General features: G+C 47.1%; 2 protein-coding genes across 2 annotated transcripts in view; both read left to right on the top strand.

The window, feature by feature from the left end:
- Positions 1 to 8345, top strand: part of prdm1b (PR domain containing 1b, with ZNF domain) — a 15321-nt gene extending 6976 nt beyond the window's left edge. The window contains 4 exon segments of the mRNA XM_060043357.1: positions 1650 to 1896; positions 3528 to 4639; positions 5069 to 5197; positions 6405 to 8345. Coding sequence (XP_059899340.1) covers positions 1650 to 1896; positions 3528 to 4639; positions 5069 to 5197; positions 6405 to 7004 — 2088 coding nt within the window. The 3' untranslated portion in view covers positions 7005 to 8345.
- Positions 8346 to 11093: 2748 nt separating this feature from the next.
- Positions 11094 to 20148, top strand: part of crybg2 (crystallin beta-gamma domain containing 2) — a 51780-nt gene continuing 42725 nt past the window's right edge. The window contains exon 1 of the mRNA XM_060044068.1: positions 11094 to 11543. Coding sequence (XP_059900051.1) covers positions 11359 to 11543 — 185 coding nt within the window. The 5' untranslated portion in view covers positions 11094 to 11358. The remainder of the gene's footprint in view (positions 11544 to 20148) is intronic.

Raw genomic sequence — 20148 nt, 5'->3', positions numbered from 1 at the left:
TTTCTCGAAACCGTTCCGTACAGCGATGCTCGCTTCTGCATTTACCAGATGCCTCCTACCTATGCTCTCGTTCTGGTGCCATCGAGTCCCTAAGGAAACCATGTTCCCCTCCACAACCTTTACTCAACCACAGCTTTCCTCAAAAGTGTGTGTGCTTGTGTGTAAAAGCAAAAAGTTTGTGTCTTTTCCGGTTCATATGCATGTTTAATTGTGTGTGTGTGTGTGTGTGTGTGTGTGTGTGTGTGTGTGTGTGTGTGTGTGTGTGTGTGTGTGTGTGTGTGTGTATCACGGCCTGTGTATATGAATCTATGAGTGTGTGCGGGTGAGTGTTTGTGTGTGAGTGTGTGTGTGTATTTGTGTGTATATACATGTGTGTTTGTGTGTGTGTGTCTGTGTTTGTGTATGTCTATGTATATACATACATGCATGTCTGAGTGTTTGTGTGTGCGTGCGTGTGCGCTCTCTCCCTGGAACGACTTGTGTCACCTTGGAGTTTTCCTCAGCATTGCAGCTGAGTAATTTCTCAGCATACACGTCCGGCGTGTTTTCCTTCCTGCCGGGCTTCCTGTAACTTCGTAGCCACGGCGGATGTTCCTGGCCCCGCCTCCTCCCCCCCCCCCCCCCCCCCTCCCTCCAGCTAAACTCAGCCGTAGTGAAAGTCTGACGTGCCGTGACACAGGTGTTTGGCAGAGTACCATGCCTCTGCTGATTAAGGTGTGCAGGGGCATGTGTGTGTGTGTGTGTGTGTGTGTGTGTGTGTGTGTGTGTGTGTGTGTGTGTGTGTGTGTGCGCGCGTGAAGATGCATGCGTGCCTGTGTATGTGTGTGTGCGTGCGTATGTAGAGGCATGTGTGCCTGTGTGTATGTACGTGTGCATCCTGCCACAACCTCTGTCATTTCCTCTTTTCCTGGCAGGAGTTGTTTAATGTTTATGCCCTGTTTATTCCAGGTGAAAGGGACACTAGTGACACAGAGGGACGAGAGGGAGGGAGGGAGAGGGAGAGAGAGAGAGAGGGAGGGAGGAGTGAAAAGAGGGCGAGAGGGAGGCAGGGAGAGCGAAAGAGGTGTGTGAAGAGGAAGTCCCTGACCCGCCTACTCTTAATATAAGCAGCTGCAGCTCGGTGTTGTGACTCAAAGTGTAAACAGGCTAACAGAGGTAACTGGCACCTGAGGACTAGAACACATTGTGTGAATGGCAGAGGTGAATAAAAACTATGCCTATCATCTTTGTTTTCAACCTAATTTGATATGATTTGAGGCCGATTTTATTTGATTATTTATTTTATATCTGATCATATTTTCTGTCTAATATTTCCAGCATCAACTCCCTGATTGGAATAATACATGTGATCAGGAGAGAGAGGGTTAGGCTTATGTATGGGTTAGGGTTAGGGTTGTATGGGTTACGTATCGCTTCTTCATACAGTTTGATTTATTGGAATTGTTTTTAACTGGACGGACCCCGTGGTTCATACCGTTAATGGCAGAGGTGTAGAAAGTGCACGCTTTTATTCGCCCGACAGACAGACAGACCGAACTCCAGAACACGGTCCACCACATCTCCTACCGCTCATCCAAACCCGAGCCTGTACCCGAGCAAGCAAACTCATCCTCCTCTCCTCCCTCTCTCTCTTCTCCCCCTGACCCCAGATCTACCGCGGCCGCCAGCTCCACCACTTCGTCGACGGCGAAGACGTGCAGAAAAGCAACTGGATGCGCTTCGTGAATCCGGCGCGGACGCCGTCGGAGCAGAACCTGGTGGCCTGTCAGAACGGCCAGGAGGTGTTCTTCTACACCATGCGGCCCGTGGAGCCCAGCCAGGAGCTGCTGGTCTGGTACAGCGCAGAGTTCTCCCAGAGGCTCTGTGGACACCAGCAGCACGACGGCCACAGACACAGTGAGTACAGAACCAGCACACTCGTGGAGATGGGACACAGAACCGATGAACTCGCATCGATGGAGGACGGAACCCCACAACCTCGTGTGGACGGGTCACAGAGCCAACACACTCATGTAGATGGAACACAGAACCCAGAAGCTATGATATAGAGCACTAGCTGGGAAAAGAGAGCTGAGTGCAGAACCCAGAAACCAATAGGTGAACTTCATAAGGCAGAAATGCATAACCCAGTAATTCATAGATGGATAAGCCAGAAACATATTGATACGTTTACAGAACCTAGCAGCAGAACACATTAAATATAAAATATATCAGTTTAACAACAGTGTCAAACTGAAAATCGGCTACAATATCAAATACAGTAGGAAATATATTTACAGGGATATGATGGTGATTATGATTATGATTGCTCAAGGATGCACCAGGGTAGACGTTGGGGGTTCAAACCATCTTATCACTACAATACGAGACCCATCCCATTGTTTATTGGATGTATGTATTGACTATCGCCTACCCCACATGAGGGAGGCCCCTCTCAAACACAACGCAACACCGAGACATCAAGACACCCATCGGTGTCACGTTCAAACGAGACGCGAGGCAAAAAGGAAACTGAGAAACAGCGAACGTGCGCTCTCGCCCTGAGACTTGAAAGACGAGCAGAGGAATGCTGCGGTTTGAGAGGTGACTTTGTTCTCGCATTGTTCCTCTTCAAACAGATCTGAGATCACTTTGGCCCGAGATTAGATCTCGTCCTTGTAATTGTTTTCATTATTTCCACGTTATTACGAAAAGGATACGTGTTCAGGACACAGGCCTACATGGCAATGATTAACAATCACGCAGACACACTCTCTCACTCGACCTCTCACTCAGTCACACACACACACACTCACAAACACACAATTATGTGAGAAACACAGGTGACAAACGTTGCTTGTGTATACAGGCCACAATGGGTTATTAATAGGAAGCCGAATCGATTCCAAACGGGAATGAGTCCCATCGCGACTGCCCATAACCGGGCGAGCAGGGGTGACTCAGCGTCTTCGGACTCCTGTGTGTTATTGGCTTAAGCCTCAATTGTTTACAACAGGTGACTAAGCTCATTGTCCCCACGAGACACGAGACCTTGTAGTCTCCAGGTAAACCGATCCTTTGAGTGTTTTGGAACCGAGTCACGAGGGGAAAAAACGACGTCAGTGCCTGGTAGGGAAATGGCGCATGGCGTACAGAGAATGCTAATTGACTAAAAGCTTAAATGACTCAAATTCCGGCTCGGCGACTGTTGGCACACGATGTGTGGAGAGATGACCGCCCACAAGCACATTCCAACCAACACGCACACAAACATAGACGCCCACACACACATACACACACACAAACACACTTGTCCACGGAATCACTGCTATCTCGGCTGAGACAAATCGAAACCCGTCTCCTGCCTAGTCATTCAAAAACTGAAACTACAACCCTTTACCATAAATGAGAGGGGAGGGGGGAGTTGGAGAATCAGTGTGTGGGTGGGTGTGTGTGTGTGGGTGTGTGTGTTTGGGGGATTTTGTGCATTTTTACTTATTAGTATTCCTCTCTCTCTCTCTCTCTCTCTCTCTCTCTCTCCCGCCCAGAACGTTCAGAAGTTGAGAGTAAGCCAGCGCCCCGGCACCTCCTGCCCCAGAGACCCTGGCTCCTCCGAGGGGCGCAGGAGCACATGAAGGTGGAGGACGAGGACGAGGAGGACGAAGAGGAGCACATCGACGTGGAGGTGCTGGAGAGAGACACGCCGCCGGACACGCCCGAGGGCTACGTGATGGACTTCAGCGCCACGTCCGAGAGGAAGGAGGAGAAGGTGGAGGAGATGGAGGAGGAGGAGGAGGAGGAGGAGGAGGAGGAGGAGGAGGAGCGGAGGACCTCCCCCCGCCGTCCCGCGGAACAAAACGGACAGTCCGCCCTGAACTCGCCGCCTCCCTCCCCCCGCTCCTTCTACCACGGCCGCGTCCCCTCCGCCCACCCCCACCTCCCGCAGCGAGACCTCCACCTCACCGGGCTCTACGGCCACAAGGAGGTGCCCTCCTACCCCTTCTACCCCCAGCACCCGCCGCCCCACATGCAGCTCCTCCCCCCCTTCAACCCCCTCCGCTTCCCCCCGATGCCCCCCCCGCCGGGCATCTTCCTCCCCGCCTCGCCCTACCCCACCCCCCTCCCCCGGCGGGACGCCCCCCCGCGCGGCTCCTCCTACCTCCTGGGGAACGACGGCCTGCCCTACTTCCCCCTGGGGCCGCCCGGCGTGCTGGCCATGGCCCCACCGCACCACCCCCACCAGCCCTACCTCCCCCACCCCCACCCGCACCCCCACCTGGCCCTCCACGGCGGCCTGAAGGAGCGCGCCGCCAACATGTCCCCCCCGAGCGGCGCCCCCGCCACCCCGGAGCTCTCCCCGGCGCCGCCCGAGACGGAGGTGGAGTCGGACCCGGAGCCGGACCGCGCCGGAGACGAGGGTCTGTACCCGAGCCCCCAGCCCTCCCCCTCGGGCTGCGAGGAGGCCATGAACCTCAGCCTCCGGGCGGCGGCGGCGGCGGCGGCGGCGGCGGCGGCGGCGGCGGCCGCACAGAGGGGCCCGGCGGCACGCAGCGGCCCCGGGTACAAGGCCCTGCCCTACCCCCTGAGCAAGCAGAATGGCAAGATCAAGTACGAGTGCAACGTCTGCCTCAAGACGTTCGGGCAGCTATCCAACCTCAAGGTGAGGGGAGGTGTTGACTGGGTGGGTTTGTTAAGAATGAGGGGGAGGGGGGTGGGGGGGGTATTTGAACATGGACACCGATGGCAACTGCAGTGTTGTGTTTTAACGTGAGCTAGACCAGCTAAGGTGCTCAGACTCCATGTCCCTGAAGTAAGCTCTAAGCTAATATTGATTCAGTCATTCAGTCAATATTAGCTTTAGCCAAATTTGGCGTCGGTTGGACTAGCTCTCCTTGAGTATCGATTTTGGAAGAGATTGAAACTATTTCACGATTAGTTAATCAATAATATGTATGAATGAGTAACACATTTCTAATGATAGCCAATTAGTATGATTAAACAATGCTTTCCCGTCGGTTGACCACCGCCACCGACCGCCGCTGTTACCGCAGAACCCCGGTCTCACCGCCATGTTTGTTCATGTTTGTAGGTTCACCTCCGCGTCCACAGCGGCGAGCGCCCCTTCCAGTGTGACCTGTGCAAGAAGAGCTTCACGCAGCTCGCACACCTCCAGAAGCACAACCTGGTCCACACCGGAGAGAAGCCCCACGAGTGCCAGGTGAGAGACCCCGAAAACAACCCACCGTTTTCATGCGTTACTACCGCGACGGTCGTCAAAGAATTTGGTTTGTTTGCCATTTTTAGATCAAAATAGAGGGGTTTTCTTTCCCATAGTTCCCCAAAAACCCGCAAAAGATGTTGCCTTTATTGGCAGAGAAGGGGTTCAAATATTGAAGTTATGACATGGGACAGGGCAATCAAACCTGTGTTAGGTTTGATTGCGTCTTGTCCCTCAAAGGGGCGATGCCTTCATTGATAACACACAAGTGGGTTGAGCCCGATTTAGAAGATGACTTGCATTTGATAATAATAATCTGAAATGCGTCATGAAGGAGCAGCTCAGGGATTACCAAGGCGGCCTTCAGGGAGACTGAGGATGTGGTGACATGGCTCTAGAGTCTATCTGGCCCCCGATCTCCTCTTTGAGGTCAAAGATCTGAGGCTAATGTGTGCTAGTCAGAGACGGAAAGAGAGGGCGAGAGAGAGACAGGGGGTGGGACACAGAGACACAGACTCAGAGAGGGGTTGGTGTAAAGGTGTGTCTGCCGACCGACAGTGGGTCTGGCTGGTTGCACTTTGGCAATAGGGAGCGCGTCAGAGCCCATAAAACACACGCTGACGCACAATGTACACAAACACACACAGACCTGTCACAGGAAGTATGGAGCCACAGTGAGGCGGGGCGATACAGAAAGTAAAGGTTCATAACAACATACCTGAGACAACACGTCGCCCAACGGAGATAACACACTCAGCCGCCCGCGAGGAACGCATCGGTTTCCAGAGCAGACCTAAACATGCGATTTAGGTGTGACCGCCACTTATGGCACGTGTCCAGGTGGGCGGGGCCTCCTGCTAAAGAAAATAGAGCGCCTTTCTGCGCTGATGCCCAACGGTGGTTCCCTCTGTCTGGACAAAGACACCCAGATGTTGTCTCTGCGCCGATCAGATTATTCATTCGCGTTCATTCGTGTGACCGCCCTCATCTTAAACTCCCCCCTCGATCCCTTTTCCATGACCTAATCCTTGCCCAGTCCTGACCTAACCCGAACCCGACACCAACTGTGATGACTGAATCACTAAAACCCAACCCTCAAACTAATCCAGCTAAAAAAAAAAACCACAACAACAAACCACCACACCGTCACCAACACCTCACCCCACCCAACCCTAACCCTTCGGTGTCTCTCTGCTCCTCCGTCCAGGTGTGTCACAAGCGCTTCAGCAGCACCAGCAACCTGAAGACCCACCTGCGTCTCCACTCGGGGGAGAAGCCCTTCCAGTGCAAGCTGTGCGGAACCAAGTTCACGCAGTACATCCACCTGAAGCTGCACCGCCGGCTGCACACCGGCCACCAGCGGCCCTACCGTTGCCCCCACTGCGCCCTCGCCTACTTCCACCGCTTCTCCCTGCGGCTGCACCAGCGCGCCTGCTGCCAGGCCCAGGGCAGCCCGGCCAGCGCCTTCGTCAGGGACATGGTGGAGCGCTTCGACGCCAGCCAGGAGGCGGAGGCCCTGCCCGAGGGGGCGTCGGCCTCACAGGTGGAGGAGGCGGCCGAGCGGTGGATGGCGCGCGGCTTGGAGGGCGTCGAGGGAAAGGGGGACCGCGAGGAGGCCGGCGTGCTGCTGGAGGCGCTGAGCCAGGCCATCAACGCCCCGCCCCCGAGGGCGGCGCTCCAGTCGGGGGCCGCCGCCGCCGCCGCCGCCGCCGCCGCCGCGCATCACAGCCCCCAGCCGACCAATCAGGCGAGGGCAAGCGTGGTGCACCTCTACAAGCGACCCACAGTGAAGACCGAGGCGCAGTAGGGACGTTGTTTTGGACTTGGGTCGAGAGATCGAGGGAGGGACGTTAAAAGGGCCGGCGACGTCGACGGTACGTCGGCGCAAAGAAAATGAACAAGAGGGGGTTGCCAAACATGAGACGTCCTTTGTCTCGATTGGTGGACAGGGGGAAGGGTTCAGTCCAATGAGCGCAGCACCAAAGGGAGAGCCTTCCAAAGACTGAACTGGTGTGTTCATCCATTGCACTTACATGCTTCCTGCTCTACCAGGTTCGGGAGGAAAGAGAGGAAGTGTGTCTTTTTATGTAGCTGTGAAGTACCTTCAACTGTTTTTACTCAGGTAGACGTGTGTTTCGCTTTTACTGATTGTTTTTTTTAACTTATTATTATTTTGATGTCTTCGACTTTGAATCGTGTGTATTTATTTAGTGAAGTGAGTGTGTGGTGCTCTGTTAGTGTGTTCCTCTTTTTTCAATGTCAACATCTCCCAAGGATGTGAGATGTCTTAGAAAAGAAAATGAAAGCCAAATGTTCCTCATAATATTGAGCCAAAAATGAATCACTGGTGCTACCTGTGATAGGGCTTTATATGAATGCTCATCTGTTGTTTTCTGTTTGTTTCTTACATGTTCTGTTGGAGTGTGCCTGACTTAGTTTGGGTAAATTATGTACGTTTGTCTTTCTATATTGTATTTGTTATTTATTGAATCCAAAACTGAACGGTATCTTGAAACCATACACCTATGTATGCAATTGCCAAAAACGAAATAATATTAATTAAAAATAAACCCTAAAGTCCCTAAGTCAAAGAAAACACGGCACAAGACTAGCGTGAACTGGATCCAATATTTACTGAACACCATTAACCAAAGTCTGCAAAACCTGCAAGAAGAACAATAATCAATAATCATATCAATTACAGTTTATCTCAGCCTTTAACACTCTATACTATACCAACTGAATACAATTTGTCTTGAAGACAAACTGTGATTTACTATGAGTGTTGTTTTAAAGTCTACTAGTCTCTCTATGACCCATTGATATTATGTAACCATCATGCTTATCCAAATGCTGAACCTACTTGAAGCCAAACCCAAATATCCTTTCCATTCCACATCTTCAGAATTTAACTGCTGTATATGACACACTCAGACCAAGTGTTATTCATATTCCACTACTGGTGGGCAGTGCATTTGTTCCTTCATGTAGATAGTTTATTTTGTTATGTTATATTTGTACAGCATGTTTGTGTATTTCGATTATTTTTTGGATTCAGATGCTGATAATTTATATGCGAGAGACTATTTTGATGATACTTTTATATTGACGATATGTAGCAGTAAATTAAAAATATTTTCATTCTCTACATTTGATGTTTGCGTCTTTCTCTGGAAACATGTTGCGTTTGCCTACACAGCCAGGTATTACACTTATGAAAAATACATTGATCTTGTGCTAAAAATTACAATAGCACAAAAGATATATCTTACAATGTCTCTCTCTATCTCCATATCTCACTCTTTCTCTTTCCTTCTTTCTCCCTTTCCTTCTCTGTTTCCCTCTCTCTCTCTCTTCCCTTCTCTCTTTCCTTCTCTCTCTCTCTCTCTCTCTCTCTCTCTCTCTCTCTCTCTCTCTCTCTCTCTCTCTCTCTCTCTTATATATAGATGTACATACTGTAGGCTAGTAGTAACTATAGTATGTAGTTATACACACATGGAAAAAAAGGAGGGGAGGGGGGAGAAGTGGCCGGTAGATAATGGTAGATAATTATTATTATTTTTATTATTATTATTATTATTTTTTGCCATGGGCCCCCCCTCTGCCTTGGGCCCCCCCACAACTGTCTCACTTTCCCCCGCAGTCCGTCGGCCCTGCGTGTGGGTCTCAGCTCCCTCAGAGCTAACTCTTCGGTCTTGCGCCACGACGGAGATATGAGTTTCGGTCACACCGAACAAGGGTTTAGTTGAGAGAACCCTTCCACAACCTCATCCCCTCCTCCCACTTCTGGTAACCGGCGGGTAATAGAAAGCCCCGTGTGGGGAGCCTGGCCCCTAGACGGACTACTTCTTCTGGCTCATCGTCTTTTCCTAGAAAATGTAGGAAGTGATACGTTCGTCAGCGAAAAAGGGCTGAGCAGGCGACTACAGTTCTGATCGGGGACAGCAGAAGAAGAAATACGTCGGTTGAGGTCCGGGAAACGTGGCGTCTTCGTTTCAGCAAGCGTGTTCTTTCGGTTCATCACTCTGTTAAAGGTGATTTGACACCATTTTCGCCTACGGTTCGGTAGGCCCACCTGTGACCAAAACGTAGTGATATTTCTCGCGTGAGTGGCCTGCCATTCCTCGAACTTGAACTTCCTCTTTGTTTGGTTGGCTGGGCGGGAGGTTAGTTGGGTCGTTTGCCTTGCTGGTTGGTCGGTTGATCCACTAGTCAGTGGACTGGCTGTTGCTCTGTTGGTCATTCGTTGGCTCGATAAGAAGGGTCGTAAATCAGCAGACATTGAGTCTGATTTGTTTCCTCCACCAGCCCTCCCAAACACCTGACTCATTTAACCGCAAACTAATGACATACTTACAGAACACATTGAGGTATCCATTATAAAACCTTAAGATTAGCAATTCCTGGATGCCACTCGGTTTAAATGTGAACGATGACTCACGTGGTCAACATCTTTGGAAACACTTGAAGGCCTTCCTCACTTCTTTACTCAAGAAGACGGCAAAAATGACCCCTAATAAAATATACCTGCATTCAGTTCCCTGAAGGAAATAAGTGAAATTATGTCGAATATCCTAAATTAATTGATGAAAATATTTGCTTTTGGCAATGTCCGATGTTAAATAATAAACTTGAATTGATTATTTATAGATTAGAGTGGTACATTTAAGAATGTAAACAGGTACTTTTCTCCATTTGGCAACTGGCACCACATAGGTAATAAACTTGAATTAAGGAGTGTTTGTGTAGCATGCTTGATGCAATCTTAGATAGCACTAGCTTACTGGTCAACTGTTTATGATCAACATCCGTGTGTTCAGTCAGCCTAGGCTACTGAATGCATGTCCAATCCAGTATGACAGCCAAACTTAACAAGACAAACTATTCCTACTGAGCTGAGATGGTTTAAACTGAAAAATAGAAGGCAATTTAAAGAGATTGTATAGTAAATTTCCCGATCTCTAAATAAAATAATTGGAGCTAAACTGAGCTACGATCGATCAGAAATGCATACATTGCCTACCACGAACCGTACCTTGTATAAACGTGACTGAAGGCTAATAGCCTGCAATCTGTAACTCTTTCTCTGCAGTTGCAACTGCTGTAGTTTGGCGCCCTCTTGCGTCGGATTGGTAGATTACCTCCTTGTTTCACTGGATATTATTTCATCAAGATGATTGAATTAAGAAGGATGTGTAATTTTAGTGTCTTTATGATTAAGTAGGCCTATTATTAATTATTTTTGATAAGATAACGGGTCCACAAAAAAAAATGACACACATTATTATTTCCAGTCACACTATTATGAGTTGTTTTGGTCGAGATAAGAGAAGGTGACCTCGATTTCTTATCGCGGGGCCACACGTTATTTGGATTCGCGATAGTGGCAAGGTATTTTCCTATGCGTTAGTTTATATTGTACTTTGAGTGTATGTGTTCTGATTAAATGACTTAATATGTATATAACACCAATATCACTGCATAAAGTCATAAAAAAGTATGGTCCATAGGAGCGGTATGACGAGAGAGAGAGAAGGGGCGGGATATCCGAGTATCCATCATGGTTTGACTTGGGAGAGAGAGGGATAGTCTTTCGTTTGAGGTATCATCATACTCATACTCGTTACCTATTTTTGATATTAATTTTAATTCTTTGCAAAAATTTGTCTTCAAAAGTCCATATTTATCCTCCTTTGTTCGCTTCTATTCTTGCCATGTTCTTGTTCTTCCCGCCAGGGGACTTACAACTGGCCCTTCATATGAAACCGGAACTTGACTCAAGGTAGACCGGGATAACGTTACACTACATAATCCTCTCCGCCTCCGATCGGGACGAGAACCGGTGGGCGTGTCGTTTTCATTGTTTTGCCACACCTGTGTGGCGCTGTGCGTGCGTGATGCCATGCGTGAGGCTGTGCGTAATGCCGTGCGTGAGGCTGTGCGTAATGCCGTGCGTGACGCGCAGAGAATGTAGCGGCGAAAGAAACTCCAAACACCTGTCAACAGGTATCAACAGCCCTCCATCGAGCGTGCGCGTCGCCCCTGTATGGATCTAACCCCCGGCGAGAGAAAGCAGAAAGCTCTGCTGTGTGCATAGTCGCCTCGGTGGACTCTTGACCGTTTTGTTTTATTTTAGTAATTTGTTTTGCTAGGCTGGTATTATGGCCAAAAAATCTTCAACCAAGAAGTCATTGAAAGGTGTGTTCTCCAGGAGTGAAGCCCACCACAAGGAACCGGTGGAGAAAGAAGAGAAGAGCAATGGAGGGGAGAAGAAAAAGTTCAAACTGTTTAAATTCAGTCTTAAGTCCAGGAGTAACGCGGCTCTGGATAAGACGGCGGATGCCAGGTAGGCTACTATGCATACTTTTAAATGATGTAGCGTTAAGGCGATGCAAACGTCACCGAGCGAGGCGATGTGATGCCGGATGTGTCTGGTGTTTTATCTACAGCTAGACAGTTAAGAGTCGTTTTATCTGTAACTTATTGACGCATAAACCGCAAATTGCAGGACTAACATTTTATTTATGATTATTTATGATTATGAACGCATAAAAATGGAAACAGATGTGTGCACTCATTTCTCTCCAATGTTCAAAGACCAAAGGATATTGATTGATGATATTACAACATTCCCGTGGCAGTATGGACAAACACAAATGAACAAAGTCTAATTATGTATATTCATTAAATTACATTGAATTGGCTTGAGGGATGCAACTGTTTTCTGTCTTCCTCCCCCGTTGGCCCCATTCATTCATTCTGAAACAGCTGTAACCCCTGTTGCAATGCAAGCCAAGACACAGTGGAACATTAACAATGAATGTACATATCACCAAGTTTCAATGGACACAAATATGGTGTAGGCCTACAACATGTGGATTTTGGCGTCCTAAACACAAGAAAAAGAGGTGTCACCCCAACGGTTACACAAACTGTTAAACGGTCTATTTATGAAGTGGGTTGTCCCTGTCTTGAAATAATCGCGTGATTCTATTGCAATGTTATGCTGAACGATGGAGTTGATCATATTAACAGACTTTCACTAAATTCTCACCATTGTCCCCCCACCAACAACATTTCCTGCAAAGCATGATGGATAGCCTATTTGTTTGAGCATTAAAAGCATACGGTTATAGCTGGTACTGAACACACTAAGCTAAACAACCGTCGCCTTGTAGTATGCAGTGGCGTGTGTGGCGTGTTTGTGGTTTGTGTTGACATAAGGATTATAGATCCGGTGTGCTTAAAAAGTCTGGCAGCTCCTGAGGTCATGTGATGGGGAAATGGTAGTCAGACCCTCTCTGGTTGGCTCCTGGCGTCGTGTGGGGGTTGCCAAGGGCATGATAACATGGGTAACGGTGTCATCCCATCTACTGTAATGTAGTGGGATGTCTTTTTGGTTTATATCCATGTTTTGTTAGAGTCTCATCACACGTGGCGTGACTCATGTTCCCATGGAGATGTATGTTGTAGTTTGAAGAGAAAGCCTGGACGTGGATTGTAACAGCATGACGGCCGTAGTTTGATTTGACAAAAGATTTTTGTTTTTGTTACAATATATTGGACTTTGAATACAAACTTCTTTGCGCCTCTCTCCTTATAATGATACCTATGTTTCGAGCTGTTTATGTGCCTTCGACCAAAACAACATTTAGTGCATATAAATATTCAATTCATTCTCGTAACCATGTCGAAAAAGTTTTAAAATCAACATTTATAATGTTCCCCAATGCAGTATCCCCCTCTTCAGTCTTCAAACATACTATTGAGGAGATGAAACAGACAGGGCATGTACATTTTAGAAAAAGTATATAATTTCTTTAATGTCTTTTGTGGCCATCCTCCGACCTAGTTTGGGCCCTGCTGAGACCCACTTATGGGTCGCGACCCACAGATTGGACACCACTGGCCTGTAAAGGGCAGAATCTCCTTGGGTGTACTGCAGTCCATATTAACCACAGACAACTGGAATCTTCTAACATAACACACAGTAGTAGTACTACCTTGAAGGCCTGAGGAGCTGTCAGTAGTTGTGTCAGAGATGTGCCAGCCAGAAACATATTTGTGCACATATTTAGCATTTCATTCAGTTGCTTATTCATATCTCTTACGATACTTGTCTCTTGAACTTAGAGTATTCGGAGAGAAACCTGATAGAAAGAACATTATGTGCGCAGATTCCAAAAGATATGGAATTATTGTGTCTTGTTAAAGTTCCATATTGATACAAGCACTGGCTTGTTACACTTGAAGCAAAACTCTCATTGAACTTCCATGTGTCAGCCTTGGGAACTGCTGTAGTATAAGTATGAGCTTTCAGCATATCCATGATTTTCACAGGCTTACGTGACTGGATGTGATCTGGATAACTTCTAGTCACTTGTCCTGAATGTCTCTTTATCCTTAAAATGCTGGTTCATTAAGGTGGCAATGAGCAAACCAAGTTGGCCACTTGAGGATTTAGGCCCGTTCATCGTTGCGTACAGAATTGTTCGTCAGTGGACCTGTGTGCACTTTGTTGTTTTTAGCAGGTCGGTTGAATTTAGATTGTGGCAAACTTTTCTTAGCATGTACCGACTCCAACTATGCCCCTGGCTATTGATAACGATCAACAACAATGATCCAATTTTTTTGTGATCTGATTCCCAGAGCTGCTCTGAACTCTGTCCAGTTGTTGTTTTCTTAGCTTGTGCTAGGAAAGCTTGAGCTAAGAGATCCTGAGCTACAAATTATATACTTGCTCCAATAGTGATTTGTATTGTTGTTGGAGCGTCACATCAAGGACTATTTGGGTAACGGGGTGCCAATGAACACAGGGAAATGTCTTATTTAGGTCAGCCGTTTTTTTTGCTTTATTTGTTTTGTAACGCTTTATTAAACTTCTTCTATATCTGAGTGATATTTGCGAGCCTGAGCAAGACTAGACTCTCAGTTCATTTTGGAATTTCCAAAGAGTATTGGCAACATACGCAGACACAAAATACCTCTGGACGCAATTGGATAGACCAGCCAAAGCAAAGGCACGTGCGACATCAGCGGAAGCCATCTTGGTTGTTAATATTAATGCCTGAACGGTTCTCCCGTAGGGCGCTCCTCTGTACAGTTGCGGCATCAAACCCCGCCCCCCATATTAGATACACTGCTGTCATTTGTCCGACCAAGCAGCCAAGTCTGCTGGAAATGGGTATGAGAGGGAGGGGGGCCAGACATCAAGTTCTTTATTCAGCCAAATGCACAAAAAACGTGTAGCAGCAATCATTTCTGGAGCTAAAATTCCAGTGCTCCGAGCTCCGAGATCAAATAAACCTGAGCTCCCAGATGCGTCTTGTTCTCCGGCTGGTGTTCCGCCTCACTGGAGGAAAATGCATGCAAAATGTGAGTGGGTGTAGTGCTTTTCAAAACCATCATCAGAATGTCCCTGAAGGTCATTATGGGATAGTTCCTGAAGGTCGGTTTAAGAGTACACACCCCATTTCTGTATCTTAAAGCCAAGTCATTCGTCTGCCTTGTCTAGGTGGCTCTCCAGCCAGTGGTTCCCTTCATGATACCTGCAAGAGAAACAGTCCTAAACCTAGCAGAAGGTGTCGCATGAAAGGTGAACGCACGCCCAGGCATGTAGTGACCTTACTGGAGAGGTGGATACCACCTACGCCCACCTCGCATTATAATTTGGCCGTAAAGCATAGACTTTTGCCATTATCTTTAACCTTTTAAAATTGGCTACCATGTCACTCTAAAGGGCGTGGTTTGCTGTACCGACAGTGATAATTTGTTCCTCCTTCATCTCACAAATAGAATAGAATATACATTTTAATTGCCGCACAACAAAATTGGTGGTATTTTTTGTGTAACCTGTGTAACCCCCTGTGTAACCTCTCGCTATCCCTCTCGCTATTAATCCCCTCTCTCCCCCCCCGGTGGGGGGGGAGAGAGGGGATTAATAGCGAGAGGGAATAAATCCAAATAAATAAATTAGTAAAGTTGTAAATCTTCAGGAGTTCAGGAGTCTAATTGCTGAAGGGTAGAAGCTGTTGTTGAAGCTGGTCGTTCAAGTCTTAATAAATATTAAATTCAATTATTGTAAGTCGTTTGGATAAAAGCGTCTCCTAAATGACCTTAATGTAAAATGAAATGTAAATGAACATATTCAGGCTCTTTACAGATGTGCTCCGGCTTCTGCTCTCGTTGACACAGAAACTAGTCTCCTGAGCGACCTTTTGACCTTTCATAAAACTGGTCCCCAATTAAGGTGCAACTCGCCCTGCACAAGGGTCTGGAGCAGAGCAATACATTTCTTTATGCTTCCGATAAGTTTTTTGTGGGAGCCAATCACCAAGCTAGCTTTTCCCTTGGCGCGATATTGGCTGGTTTAACACAAAACACAATGACGACAGGGAAGCGACGGCAACCAGCCAATCGCGTACAGAGTCAGTTGAACGAGGCCCGTTGATCACGCCTCTTGTGCTGAAGAAAGTGACGGCAGCTTCCCCAGACCAACGTGCAATCTACGATTGAGCTACGATTGAGCTACGATTGAGCTAGTCTGGCAATAGCCAGACTAACAACTTCCCTGAGTTGGGTTGGGATTATGAGTGGCCACATTGTAACCATCATGTCAACATCACCTTTTTACCTGAGCTGCTGAACAGGTGTAGTGACGACAAAACCTGTTCTCCATACACATTTGACTCATGACTCCCGCTCTCTCAGTCCAATTCAAAGTCATTCGCAAACCGTTTCGTAGGGCGATCGGAGTAAAGGTCGCCCTTTAGAAGTCAAGGATGCCTTTTAGTGGACTGTAGCCTTTGCCAGTGAATTGTGTAACCTGTTGCGATTGGTTATTTCTTGTACGTAATGCGTGAACTGGTGATACCATCAGTTTCATTCAAAACTGATGGTAATGGTTGAATTGTAAGCATATTACCTAAATTAATTGATTGTGTGAGAGGGAGGTACATTGGTGAATGTATTGACAGGCACAATCTGAACCTCTTTCCAGAAGTTATGGGTTAGATTATGATATGGTTGTATGCACCTCCAGAGTCAATACCTGTACTGAAAGTGCTCTTTACATATATTTGTTTGGCCCTTTATGTATAGAGGTTGGGTGTTTATCCCGCAGCCGAACGGTTGAGGGTTTGAACCTCAATGTCCGCAGCCTAAGCTGTAAGCATCCTTGTGAAAGTTACCCAAACCTCTACTTGCTCCTTTATGGCCTGCATCTGAATTCACTGTCTGTCACTTTGGATGAATGTGCCTGCTTCGTGTGTACAGAGTGAAGGGGTAGACTGTGTGGACATCGGGGTCCCGAACCAATAACCTGTTCCTCTGTGAGTCAAAAGCCCCAATGAATACCCTCGACTTTCCCACCCCTCTGTGGTAGCTTTCTCTTCAGACAAAGCACCCACACATCTGATCTTTTAGTAATTAACTTGAAACCTAACGATAGCAGCTGCTGTCCACACGTGACTTTTTGCTAACCTTCACGACCCCATCTCCTCCCTCCCTCCCAGCCCTCAGGACCTGTGCGGCGTCTGGCCCTCAAACGGATTCCAGCATGTGGACAGATTTATGGGACCCATACCAAAGGTTGTCATAATACTTCTGGCGCGAGGGAAAATTGCTTACGCTTGGCTTTCGTGGGAATCAACGGTGACTCTGTTTTTTAATTGGAGCCAACTTTGTCGTTTATGATATGCAAGTGCAATGCAATCAAATGCATAAGGAACACAGCCCAGTGCAAACTAGCATAAATTGCATTAGTGTATGCGAATATTGAAAACTATTTACTGAGTGAAAAGGACCTGATAAAAACGAGACAATAATGTAAACATGTTCAATTGTAGGTTATGCTAAAATTATGGGGTATAAATATTGGTTTGCCATCAAAGTTTTCCAACTCTATGCGGCCATTACCATCTCTATACCTTTGCACCACGGTGTAGCGATGCTATTGATTACCAATAGTCCAAATTGAGAGTGTCCGCCTGCTGCCAGAGAGGTTATTCGGGTGGTATTGACTCTCTATCTCGCATATCAAAATTAATTCTAAACATGTTTGCTAATTTTAGGGGTCAAAGTAGTAGTGTTTCATGTGGTGGAAATGTCGTTATGTTTTGACGTGGCGGACTATAACTGGTCAAAGTTCAGCAGCAGGAGTGTAAAACATTACCGTCAAACCTGGGCTTCTGTGTTGACTCACATTGTGGATGCTCTCTATCATTTACAACCATCCCTACTCCAAATGTGGGAACTACAGGCAGAGCTTCACTGCTGATTTAATACTGTAGCTGCCGTCCTAAGGCTGAATGATTATTGATTGGCTGGCTCAGTCCTTCTAGTGTGTTCACTAGAAGTGACGGGGAATCGGCGGAATCTTGTTAGACAGAAGTAACCGGCGCAAAGGCCGCGAAACATGGCGCGTTCAACAAAAGTGTTTCACGCCGACGCAGTGTGACGTCAACTGCACATGCGCCAAACACGCCGTGAAGCAACCAAAGCTTGGATTCCCACCCGCTGTCCTAAGCTGCATGGATTCCCCCTCTTTTCTCCAACCCCATTTCCTGTCCCTCTTCACTCACACAAAATATGTCGCTTTTTTTAACTGAGCGCTATATAAATATACGATTCAAATGTATCTCTTGTTAAACCACAGGGTTTATGATGACCTGTTTAGTACGATCAGGGATCTAGGACCATAAACAGCTAGAGCTTTGTCTCACTGTTGCACAGACTATTAGCTGCAAATTTGCTTTCATTCCTTGAAACCCATTCCCTAAAACCACAGTTATAATGTCTATAAAATCACTAACACAAAAGGAAACTGGAAAATAGTATAGACGTGTAATGTAAAGGATTTTCACACACACGAGTACGACCAACACGGCCAACACACACACCTGCCCAAGACCCAACTTGTCTCAGAGACCCTTGCAACCTCCCTACTACCAACTGACTGCATGCTTAAAATACCTGTCTCTCAGGATGACAGGAAAACGCCCTAGATAAGGGTGTGTGTGTGTGTGTGTGTGTGTGTGTGTGTGTGTGTGTGTGTGTGTGTGTGTGTGTGTGTGTGTGTGTGTGTGTGTGTGTGTGTGTGTGTGTGTGTGTGTGTGTCAGAGTGTCAGACCGACAGACATGACAGAGGTTGTGTCTATGACATTACAACTATGCTAGGTGTGTTGTTGCTTATCAAAGGTTAATTTATCTCTACATCTGGGTGCCAACTTTCACCTGTCACTATTGGGCAGCTTTCCTAAATGGCCTGTGATGGCTCATCAACATTCCACCAGTTGATACAATAGATGCACTTTAAAGAATGTCTGCTATTGTTGGCCAATGCATTATGGTTGTGGGCTGATTGTTGAATTGGACATTACGAATTGTGTAACCATTTAATTTGTCCTGAACCGTTTTGCTCGTTGCGCTGTGTTGGGAGGTTGTGCGGTATGGTTAGCACAGCACACGGACACTTGGACTATAAACACAAGCGGCCTCTCCTCATTTGGCTATCTCCTTGTTTGGCTATCTCTACGGTCCATGATACCTGGGCCAAAGCAGAAGCTGCCAGCAGGTGGGGGGGGGGGGGGGGGGGGGGGAGGGGAGCAGCAGTCACGCGCCACTCCCGCGTGAAGAGCAGCTGGTTCGTCTTGACAGTTGATTGCTAATAACATCCGTTTGTGTTGACTTTAAGGAGCGCGTGTTTTGACTTTGTCAACCCTGTGACTCAGTCAAAACAACAGGCCCCGTGTGCTCTGAGGTGCGACGGTCCGTGGATGAGTTGCGTTGTTTTGGAACACAGTCATTTAGCGTTTCTGTAGTTCTTTGTCTCACCCCTTGAGTTCCCGGTGTGTCCTGGCCAGGGTAAGCGTGCTGGGAGTTTTCCTTCCTTCCCCATATCAGGGCAGACTGGTGTAAGCAGTAGTTTAGAGTGTGAAACACCCCCAGGCCGGGTGTATAGTGTTGTCACGGTCGTGATCTGTCAGGCCGTGTATGAACCAGGGGGTTTCTGTTTTCAAACATACCAGAATATTTCCACTGCTGTTGGTCATTCAGCAAACACTTTTCTAATGCTATATTTATATATATATATATATTTGTATTTTTTTTTTTCATATTCAGTATTCTGACTAGCGTTTGTTGTCCATGTGATGCGATCGACCACCTAGAAACTGAATGTTACACCTCTTAACTTGCCAACAACACCTATAAACTGACTAACACCTCATACCTGTGGCAGGTGTTATGCCAAAGTAGGCGAAGGTTGAGCTATCTATCATACAGACATGGCGTTACCTAATTCTCTTTGTATTAAAAATAACGAATTGATCAAAGGAGGTTCAATCACAGAACCCTGGTGATAAACAAATATAAGGGCAGTTGTTTTTCCACTTTTCTATGGTTATGATTCCCCCTTGCCAATATATGTCTCCGTTCCCAAACCCTATTTTTTTTTGGTCCGTCTATTGTTAATTTTTCAATGGAAAAGGCAGCAGCCAACTGTTCTTTACTGTAAGGGTCTGATAAACTTGTTCTTATCCCTCTATTTTGACTCGTGCACATATTTTATTTAGTCAAGGCCCTACTTTTGTGTAGCCTGGCATCGCCCACCTACCTACTTCCGCTCAATTTTCATTTCACTTCAGTACTAGCTCTGGGTCTGCTTAATGTCAATGCGTTCCATGTAAACCAGATTTCTGGCGGTCCAATCAGCGCACAGAGGGAGTGGCTGAGAACGATGACGTCTAGGTCGCGCGCCAGTTTCAGTTGTAGTCAGAGGAAGGACAATGGAGAAGGATACGAGAGAAGCTATTCGGTCTGTTGTGGGATCGATGCCGAAAATCGATCAATTAAAGCCGGAGCAAGAACAAGCTTTGCAGAGTTTTGTTGGTGGCCATGATGTTGTGGCGCTTCTCCCCACCGGGTTTCGGGAAAAGTTTGATTTTCCAGCT

The sequence above is a fragment of the Gadus macrocephalus genome, chromosome 22, assembly GCF_031168955.1.
Source record: "Gadus macrocephalus chromosome 22, ASM3116895v1".
In the NCBI taxonomy this organism is placed as follows: domain Eukaryota; kingdom Metazoa; phylum Chordata; class Actinopteri; order Gadiformes; family Gadidae; genus Gadus; species Gadus macrocephalus.
This window is presented reverse-complemented; position numbering and strand designations above follow the sequence as displayed.